At 40.3% G+C, this 11,069-nt stretch overlaps 1 protein-coding gene across 2 annotated transcripts; it reads left to right on the top strand.

The window, feature by feature from the left end:
- The first annotated feature begins 1,029 nt into the window (after positions 1-1,029).
- On the top strand, positions 1,030-9,225 carry KCNE2 (potassium voltage-gated channel subfamily E regulatory subunit 2). 2 transcript variants are annotated; one of them, XM_083608892.1, is made up of 2 exons: positions 1,030-1,157; positions 8,784-9,225. In XM_083608892.1, exon 2 carries the CDS (start codon positions 8,796-8,798, stop codon positions 9,171-9,173), a length of 378 nt encoding a protein of 125 aa, XP_083465018.1. In that variant the 5' UTR covers positions 1,030-1,157; positions 8,784-8,795; the 3' UTR covers positions 9,174-9,225. The 2 variants fall into 2 exon arrangements, with proteins under 2 accessions (XP_083465018.1, XP_083465017.1); XM_083608891.1 differs by lacking the exon at positions 1,030-1,157 and adding an exon at positions 5,611-6,046.
- Positions 9,226-11,069: the final 1,844 nt, after the last annotated feature.

Raw genomic sequence — 11,069 nt, 5'->3', positions numbered from 1 at the left:
GTGGCTGAGCATTATAATAATAAGGGTAGAATCTAAAACTCAGTTGTCCTTATTCTACCAGCAGGTGGCTCTTCTCTATAGAAGTTTTGGACCTGAAAATTGTTTCCCAAGCTGCTTTGAGAAAACAATTGTCAATCCCAGAAGAGATATCCATTCTACATTTGTACAGAAAATTAATCTGATTTCTCCTTCATTGACCATAACCTCTCCCTAGTAAAGTATTTTAAAAGGATATCTGCTCTGAAAATACTGTAAAACAACAGATCTGGCCAATTGTGCGTGTGGAACATTAAAACCACTACATATAAGTTGAGATCAAAATAAGTGATCAGCATGGAGAAAACCCACAAGGAGCTTTCCCTGAGCTGATCCACCTGCCAAGAAGAAGTTGTTTTTCTGCTATTATGGCCCTCACCCTTATTTCACACCTTCCTCAGTCATACATTTTGCCCCTTTTCCTCGTTCTGTCTCTCGATCTCCACACACTTCATACTGTTATGAAAAGTCCACACAAAAGGGAAGGAAATGTGAAAACATTGGATTTTCTCAAACACACTATAGATGTTTCATTGCTGTTGCTTGTTTTTTGTGGTTAATCTGTCGTGCTCGCCATCACTTGGCTAAAAGCAGAAACACCTGGTTTCCTCTCTCACTGCTTCCAGATAAACCCCTGTCTAGATTCCTCCAGGGTGGAAAAACTGCTTGGAGCAATTTGAGTGGAAAAACAAGTGTCAGGAAAAGGGTTAGGCAAGTCACTCCTCCACGAAACATTGCAGCCTCAGAAGGCTGTTTCTCATTTAAAAAACAAAATGAAAACCTTGTTGAGGCTTTGTTACATGTGTTTCTGTGAAATGTGTAATCGGTCTAGGGAATCTTTTGCCTGAGTCAGGAACTAATAAAAAAAGATGAATCACATTTATATCGTATCTTTCAACCAGGGTTCCTGCAGTTTATTTGAAATGCAAATTAATAACATCTTTTACAGTGCTATGAAGTTGCATAAGCACCGTGGCATTATTCTCAGGGTACTTTATGGGCTTGTATTATTGCCAGAGCTAGCTATGTCAAAACTTAACATTGGTTCAGAACTTCAGCGTACGGTCAGACGATGGTAGAACTGAAGGGGACAATAAAAGGAACCTACTTCACACATCAAGGTAGGCCAAACTATAGCTTGCTAGGACCGTGCAAACATGTTGTCCCCTAATGCAGAACTGACAGCTGTTTTGCTCCTCTCCAATCCTTTTACATTAGTATAGAACAGCATCTAAGCCAAGTCTTACCATGTCATTGAATCTGGCATCTTGGTTAAGCTCTCTTCTCCTTAAACATGATCCATAGCTTAGCTGCCATGCTGTGCTGAGCTAAAAGAACTGGAGAGGAACAAAGTGGTTGCAGTCTCCCTGGGAGATATACATGTTTGCAAAGCAATTCTCCCTAAAACAATGACCATTGTGTGTTATTTTCACTAATAAGTGCATTTTTATGGACAACGTACCCATTATATTCATTTTTGCAGTGCTTTTCTTCTAGAATAAAAGGTGCCAGTACTGCATACCATTGAGTACCCCCAGAAAAAGAGTACTGGGTTTTTGTATGTACAAATGCATACATTTTTGTATCTACAATTAATGGATTGGAGAATTTGATTGCACAATTTGGAGAAGTACAGATTTCAAAGCAAGGCTGCGTTTCAATTCTTGGAAAGTGAGAATTAGGCAGGTTCACTTTTAAAGTTTCCAAGAGAAAAAACAATGAATGAATGGTGATAGTCTCAGAATTTACTGGACTGGAACACTATGCGTAAATGCTGATGAGTTGTTGTTGTTTTTACAGAATGTAGTTATGTAGTTCCGTGAAACCGTGTCACTCTGGTAATCATTACAAAGGCAAAAATTGTATCGATATCAAAAACAAGTATTCCTACTTTCTGTGAGTATATATAGAATACAGCCATTTTGGGTTTCCCGACTTTAGGGGGGGGGGGACAGATCTAAGCAAATGGCAATTGTTTCAAGAGTTGTGGCTGCTTAGCTTAAAAGAAATATTCTTTGAATCATAGAACTGTAGAGTTGGAAGGGACCCCAAGGGTCCTCTAGTCCAACCCCCTGCAATGCGGGAATATGCAGGTGGCCCATATGGGGAATTGAACCTGTGACCTTGGTGTTATCACTTCAGGCCTTGGGTTGATCCTGCATTGCTGGCAGTTTTTAGACTGGAATAAAACTCACTGTGTTGCAACTAGGTCTTCCAGAGCTAGGTAAAGTATTAATAAAAGCAACAATTTAAATCCAATTTCAACATATTTACAAGTCAGTTTGTGGGCCAAAGGACTTTGCCTGCTCTTGGAAGGTCATTACAGTAGCAGCAAGGACGTCTCCTGTATCAATTTCAAGCTGACTGATCAGTAATTACATAGTTGCTGATGCTAATGCTATTCTAGGCTGCATCAACAGAAACACAGTGTTCAGATCAAGGGAAGTAGTAAAAGGTAAAGGTAAAGGTACCCCTGACTTTTAGGTCCAGTTGCAGATAACTGTGGGGTTGCACGCTCATCTCGCTCTATAGGCTGAGGGAGCTGGTATTTGTCCACAGACAGCTTCCGGGTCATGTGGCCAGCATGACTAAGCTTCTGGTGAACCAGAGCAGCGCACAGAAATGCCGTTTACCTTCCCGCCAGAGCGGTACCTATTTATCTACTTGCACTTGACATGCTTTCGAACTGCTAGGTTGGCAGGAGCTGGGACCGAACAATGGGAGCTCACCCCGTCGCGGGGATTCGAACCACCGACCTTCTGATCGGCAAGCCTTGGCTCTGTGGTTTAGACCACAGCACCACCCACGTCCCAAGGGAAGTAGTAGAACTACTCTATTCTGCTTTGGAGTACAGTGGTACCTCTGGTTACGTACTTAATTCGTTCTGGAAGTCCGTTCTTAACCTGAAACTGTTCTTAACCTGAGGTACTACTTTAGCTAATGGGGCCTCCTGCTGCTGCCACGCCGCTGGCACACAATTTCTGTTTTCATCCTGAGGTGCAGTTCTTAATTCGAGGTACTACTTCGGGGTTAGCGGAGTCTGTAACCTGAAGTGTTTGTAACCTGAAGCGTTTGTAACCCGAGGTACCACTGTGCGTCTCAGAGCACTATACATTAGCTCCACCCCACAACTGGCCTGTCTCATGAGACTAAGGGAAAGAGCCAAAGATGTTCTTTTCCTTCCTCTTGTTTGGGATTCCCTTAGGCTATGGAAAGCAATACTCAAACCTTGCTCTGAAAGGTGTGTTCTCTAAGTCATGGTCCCTTAGAAGCCCTAGCCAAAAGGTCAGCATGTAAAAGATATTTCCATTTGACAAAAGTCCCTAGACCCCAATTTCATTCTGTACCTGAAGGTCTTAAGCAACAGAACCCACTATGGTTTTCTAGATTAGGTCCTACTTGTGAACCCTATATCATCTGTACTGTGGACAAAGAAAGCTTAATGTTCCATATGTATTAATAGTTTATTTAATAAGCTATTCAAGTCAGGGAAAATCCAGGTATGTACAGAATGATGTTGAAGGTAGTGATAAATACATGCAGATGAAGTGTTTACTGGATGCAGAGGGCCTGAGAGCCTCACAGAACTTATTTTGGAATTACCCCAATGAATAAACTGCAGCAGAAGTGGCTTGAAAACTGTAGTCTCTTGGTGGGCTTGTCTAAAGGAAAGTAATAGAGGAAGAAAATGTGAAGGTAAATGCTCTCTACTTTGCAGGTGGGAAAAATAAGACTGTAATAGAATAAAGTAAATGAGCCCGTAGGAACTGTAGAAGCATATTTTTAAAGTACCTTATTCCCTAAACTGAACAAACTAATTTGACAAATTCATATGACTTTCATGAAACTGACTTTCAAAAACCAATACCAAAGCTTGGCAAAGTATTTTTTGCCAGTGTTCCCATCTCACCCACAAATTGGGTTCCAGACTTACACCCCTAAACCCGCAGTTATATACAAAAATATTGTACCTAAAATAAGTATCTAAAATTGATGTTCACTATGTGAAGTAGTCACCTAAAATGAGTCCAAGTTACAAGGAAATGCAAACAATGCGTTTTGCAATATTGTACTAAGGAAAGAAGGCTATTAAAATGAAGATCATGTACAACATAAACTTTACAAGAGAAGCCATATCACAAACCTCTTCCTTGTTTTTTAACTCCAAATTCATGTGCCCCAAGAATAAATAAAAACCACTGGGAGTGAAAATCTTGTTGTTATTGAACTATCTGGAATTTCAACTTCTGTGGACAATCCATCTTTCCTGCAAAAAGCCATACAAACCACTTGAGGGTTTTTCACAAACGATGCATTCATGGTTTCAAACTATTTCTTCATTTACTGTAATAGAAATCTAAACTACAAATGTATCACTTGAACTGATATCACGGTTTTTAAAAATTAAAACCCAAGTGTAGAGGTCCTTAATCTGAATCAGAGCCACAGTTCAAGGGTATGAGAGGTTTACTTTTCTGAGATTTCAGCAGGCATTGTTCATGCTTCAATCCTCTACAGCAGACATGTCCAGCTCCCAAGAGACTGTGATCTACTCCCACTATAAAAAAACAAACTGGTTGTATTGACCGAAGTTGTTGAGCTTTTTTTAGGGAGCCAGGATCAACCAGGGGCAAAATTAAACACAGTGGGGTGTATGTCTGAGTAAGCCTTGTGGGTCCTGCTTGACAGCCAGTCACAAATCAGTTATGTTCATCCAGGGGATAGTTTAACACCTTTGGGAAGTTTGGCTGCCATGGTGTTAACAACAGCCAGATTTCTTGTATTGCACTGAGCTTGGATCCTAGAGCAATAGGCAGGTAGGATCCTAGAAGGCAGCAACCTGATTGGTCTGCAGGAGCCGCCCAATCTGGCTCCAGGAGGAAGTGAATCAGCAATCTGATTGGCCTGCAAGAACAATCCAATCAGGCTCCAGGAGGGGAGTTGAACCAGCCAATCACACGGGACCCATTGTGTAAATAATGTACAGTGGATGCTCGGGTTGTGAACGTGATCCGTGTGGGAGGCACATTTGCAACCTGTAGTGCCGCGTCTGTGCATGCGTGGGTCACAATTTGGCGCTTCTGCACATGGGCCGAAACCCGGAAGTAACCCATTCCAGTACTTCCGGGTTCGGCGCAGTCCGCAACCCGAAATCGTGCAACCTGAAGTGTCTGTAACCCGAAGTATGTCTGTATATATAGACAGAGGTTTTTGGGATAAGTACTCACTCACTGTTTACCATGAGCTGAAATAAAGAGTATGAAATCAACACTCAACTCCAAGTATATTTCATTTCTCCATCTTCTTAGCAGACAGAAACTATTCTGTACTTCGTTTGCGCAAAAGGAGATGTGGCTGTTCTGTGTAATATGAAGACCATATTACCATGGTTTGTGAAGTTCAGGAGATGCCAGTGGGGGAAAACTCTGATGAGGAGAAATAATTGAGCTTAGGAAGGGAAAATAAAGCTTCCCCCCCCCCCACTTACAACATGAGTTTGGGCATTTTGGATGAAATTGTGTGGTGATTTCCAATTCCTCCCATTTTTATTTTTATTTTTGATACAGTACTTCTAGTTTTACTTCACTCCCACTAAAGCTATAGTAAGCAACAATTTAAATTTCAAACCATACCATCATTATAGCCTTTACTGAGCATAATGTTCAGTACAGAGTACGGTAACTCTCCTGTAAAAAAACCCCACAAAAACCCATGACTGTTCCTTTAAAGTTTTATATTACAATGATTTACAGGTTGAAAAAGTTTGTTATGTACCCTACCAAGCATGAAGGTTACCTGTTGGGTGTCAGCCAATATTTAACTTCCCAGTGAGATTAGGTGTAAGAATACATTTGCTTTAAAGTTAGATCAGTACCAGGCAATTATTCAGCAGCACAAGATGGAATTTTCTTCCAGCTGATGGTTTCTCTGTTCTATTCAAGAGTATCACGATACTGTTCACGTAAAATCTTTGTTGCTGTGAATTTCTTTATATAAAAGCACAGAGGAGGTAAGTTTCTGGTAACAATGACTGATTTCCTTTAAAGCTTTGATTTAAAATTAAACAGGAAAAATAGCAGATAGAAAGGTACCGATGTGAAAATGAGAAATGCTTTGAGATGTGAAGCCAGAATACATAAGATGAATAAGTGCAGAACTTAAAAATAAACGTAGAAGTGCTTTCGTATATGTAGGCAAAGTATATGTACCAATGAAGGCATAATAAGATCAAATAGCCAAAAAGTAAATTGTTATAGGCTGGGGACAGAATGATTAAATCAGAAACAGTACCCTAATTCTGACCAACAATCGCTAGAAATCTTTAAGCTATAATTAGATTGGATGACATTTTGAAAAATGCAATATGCAATGTTATGTTGTTTATGGCTTCTTTAAAAAAAGCCTCCTAGATAGCAGAATCATATTACAGTGGTACCTCGGGTTAAGTACTTAATTCGTTCCAGAGGTCCGTTCTTAACCTGAAACTGTTCTTAACCTGAAGCACCACTTTAGCTAATGGGGCCTCCTGCTGCTGCCGCGCCACCGGAGCACGATTTCTGTTCTCATCCTGAAGCAAAGTTCTTAACCTGAAGCACTATTTCTGGGTTAGCGGAGTCTGTAACCTGAAGCGTATGTAACCTGAAGCGTATGTAACCCAAGGTACCACTGTACTGCAAGAATGATTAAGTGACATTCTACAACTTCTGCATGTTAAGACAGCCAGAATGAATTGCAGCACCCTACTCACATGTTATAGTTTAAAATCCATGTGCCTAGAACAGAAACTGGCTTACACCTATTTTTAAAGCCAATTTTCTATAGGCAGCAATGATTAACACCACATTCCGACACTATGCCCAGTGCTGATATAGTGTGTGCATAAAGTAGTTCAGGCACCAGAAGGCATCCCTGTGCCACTGTTCAATGGACAGGTAGAGTTACTTTTAATCATGCAGGTCATCAGGCCCTCTGTGCCAGTGGGGCATGCAGATCTCTTGTCATGTGGGGTGTTTGAGAAGCCTGGAAGGGATTTGTGTTGGGATCAAACACTTTCTCCAAGTGCTTAAAATGCATATATAATCTGATTAATATACACAAGGTCATTAGGTAGAAAGAAGCCAAGTTTATATTATGGCAGTATAGTGGTACCTCGGGTTACATACACTTCAGGTTACATACACTTCAGGTTACAGACTCCGCTAACACAGAAATAGTACCTCGGGTTAAGAACTTTGCTTGAGAACAGAAATCGTGCTCCGGTGGCGCAGCGGCAGCAGGAGGCCCCATTAGCTAAAGTGGGGCTTCAGGTTAAGAACAGTTTCAGGTTAAGAATGGACCTCTGGAATGAATTAAGTACTTAACCCGAGGCACCACTGTAATGATACTTGGCCCCCTCCTTAAAAATTGGCATGCCTGTCAGGCAGTGTCTTGCTTAAGGCCACCCAGTGGCTGAGTTGAAATTGTAAGCAGAGACGCTACCTTACAGCCTAGGGTAGCAGGCACACTTCACCTTAAAAGCACTTTCCCCACATTCCCTCAAAGAATTCTGGGCACTGTAGTTTGTTAAGAGTTGCTGGGAAATGTTCCATCTGTGAGGCGTAAACTTCAGTGCTCATAATTCTTTGTGGGAAAGAAAGCGCTTCAAATGTGCTTTAAAGGTATACATAAACTAAATGCCATGCTTCATCAGTTAAAGTTGTGTCATCTTTTAATCATAATATTTCAGCAGAATCTTGTTCATCAGGATCATTCATTAATACATGTCTATCTTATGAATCCTAATTTGTCCCTATAATTATATACTTTATTATGTAAATTGATCTTCTATATTTGTATTGAGACAACATTTGATGTACTGAGTGATAACCAAACCCAGCATGAATCAAATCCCCAACTTCCTACTTAATACTGATCCTCTCTAATGCTTGCAATAAGATTATCTAAATCTTTCTTCCTATGAATTCAGCAATTATTTTTTTTGCTCTTAGACTTTTTAAAATCACAAGTGCATTTCAAGTTCAAAGTACAAGAAGAATGAGAAGGAACTAATTAATAAGTTTTTAAGACAACTGCCTCTTTATGCCTAATGTAACATAACTTGGTATTTCTGTGACCCAATGTGCTTTTGAGTTTACAAAGCAGAATCCCAGTGATTCTAGTCTGCCCCTCACTACATAATTTCTGTTCCATACGTAGTATCAGCATAGCTACACACATTTTCATTTCTGTGATTCCTTCTACTGAAGAGCAGGCATAGGTAAACTCCGGCCCTCCAGATGTTTGGGACTACAATTCCCATCATCCCTGACCACTGGTCCTGTTAGCTAGGGGTGATGGGAATTGTAGTCCCAAACATCTGGAGGGCCGGAGTTTGTCTCTGCCTGCTGAAGAGAATTTCATATGCCCCTGGGGTGTTGCTAGATGCTTAAAGGACTTGGGTCACATACCCATGACACACAATTGCATATGTTAATTTTTATATATTGATGCCTCTGGAAAATTAAGATGGCGAATAGCTGGCATTTCAGCAGCACTATACCCAGCAGGTGCCTTATCAGCAAAGTTTTTTTTAAAAAAAAAAGTTTAAGAAAGGGAAAGCGACAAAAGCAATGAGCCACACCACAAAAGACCTGGGACTTGGGACACCTCTTAACAATGCCCCAGTATGCCCTTCTCCCAAGAGAGTAGCAAATGTATGATTCTCCTGTAGGAAGATGACTGATGCATGCTTTTGTGTTTAATGATAGTTCACAGAAAATATGGCCACCTTACAGAACTTCACAAAGGCTCTGGAAGATACTTTCAGGAAGACCTTCCTTGATTACATGAATAGCTGGCGAAGAAATACCACAATTGAAGAAAATACGTTGCAAGCAACACTTGATGCTGAGAACTTAAATTATGTCATTATGTACCTCATGGTGATGATTGGGATTTTCTCCTTCATTGTTGTGACGATCTTAGTGAGCACCGTGAAATCAAAGAGACGAGAGCACTCTGATGACCCTTATCACCAATACATTGTGGATGACTGGGGCAACAAGCTCAAAAACCAGACGCTGCTCCACCATGACCTTAAATGCACCATCCATGAAAATACTGGTGCAAAGGATCAAGCGAGCACCCAGACTGCTTGATCTGTGGGAGAAATTGCCACTACCTGAATGAAGTAGTACTGGAGAATTCTCCCTCTCTGTGTGTTATTTTAAGTCATTTTACCTTTTAAAATATAAATGCTAAACAATATCATATTGTACAGAAACCAGTCTTCCCAAACAGGGTGCTCTCCAGATATTGTAGAGTGCAACTCCATCATCAGCAAATACTTCCAGGCAAATGTGTTATGCATTTTGAAGTCTATATGACTAATGTAGGAAGAACTTTGTTTGTTTTTAAGGTTGCAAGCAGTAGCAGTTTGAGACTCTTTAGGTGACTGAATGACTCAGTGAAAACTGCAAAAAATGTTGCCGCTGCTTCACTAAACAAGATGGGAGAGGACATCCAGCCACCACAATAATCTTTTCAGCCAGCTTCCCTGTTTTCATCTGTTTCAACCAACCCCCCCAACCTTTATAAAATATTAGAACCCTTTTAAGGTGTTAGCAATCACATAAGGAGGACAAGCAGGAATGAGGGTCCTAGCTAAACTGCTCCCTTCTGTTGCCTTCCAAATTATGGAATGCAACTGCCTGAAATGGGGAGGCTTTTTTCTTCCACAAAGGCTCCCCCCTGCATATCTCAGAACATGGGGGGCCTCCAGGGATGCAAGAATTTGAAGCTGAACCAAGGGGCACTGTCCTCATCAAACTTACACAGTTCCATTTACAGTCCACTGTGCTACTTCATATTCAGAGACTGGTATTTCCCGATCATAGTAACAAGACCAGGACATCCTACAAATTTGCTTGCAAAGGAATCGTAGCCGCTTTCACTCATCATCATATCGTAAACATCAGAAGCAAAAACTGCAAGGTTCTGTCTCAATATTAACCTTCTTTAATGAATCTGTGCATGTTGATTTCAGCACTCTGTACATTTGATTGTTTTGTTTATGTTATGTTTTAAACTGATTATGTCAGCTGCTCTGAAGCCAAAAGGCAGGGCAGAAATAATTGCATAAATAAACACAAGATATGTATATATTTATTCATTCTTGCCTCTTGGTAGTGTTGTGGGCTCCCTAGTTTTCCTAACAATTATTATGAACATTATTACTAGCATCTATAAACCTTTAGGGTGAGGGAGGCTGATTCTGTCCCATACGCCCAGGTCAGTGGACTCATCTATTTGTCATGGATAATTTTGAAGATTGTAGTATCCCAAAAATTCTAATTAGCTGCAGCCACATTCCTGGTGACCATAGATGCCTTACTGCAAGATGCACAAATGCAGTTTTCTGCATGCCACCCTTAAGATTTGTTCAAAATGCTGTAAATTGAATTTCAGCCCTATTATCTTACTACTCCTGCTAGGGTCTTTGCCATTTAGCATTTTTATTTTATATTTGAACTGGCTTTATTATATCAGAATGTGTATCCCAACATTTTGAATCAACGAAAGTACTAATTCCTCTCTGGTATTTTTAATGGTTTTTTAAAATTAATTTTCACAATTAAACATTATCATCACATAAGTACAAAAGAATAAACCACACACACAAAAGAAAAGAATGGGGGGAAAGTATTTTCACGCTATATTAAATCCACATTTTGGGATTACTCAGATCCCTCGACTTCCCTTTAAATTTGGAGCTAATTAAATATAATGAAATTACTGACATGTATAAATTAAGATAATATAAAAGGACCAGGGGAGGGAATGGAGGTAAGTACTAATTCCTCTCTGAATAAGCTGTCTTGCATATCCAACAGTTGTATAGTCACTCCCAAGAAAACAGTAAACTGGGTATCTTCATATATTACTTATTCATTAACATACTTCCCTCTCATAGCGAGAAATTTCCCTAGTTACATCGCTTGTGAGCACAGCTGCTTGACTCACGCGGCTTTCTCCCCGCAGGACAAGGGATGAAA

Source organism: Podarcis filfolensis (genome assembly GCF_964270895.1).
Source record: "Podarcis filfolensis genome assembly, chromosome: 4".
Taxonomy (NCBI): domain Eukaryota; kingdom Metazoa; phylum Chordata; class Lepidosauria; order Squamata; family Lacertidae; genus Podarcis; species Podarcis filfolensis.
This window is presented reverse-complemented; position numbering and strand designations above follow the sequence as displayed.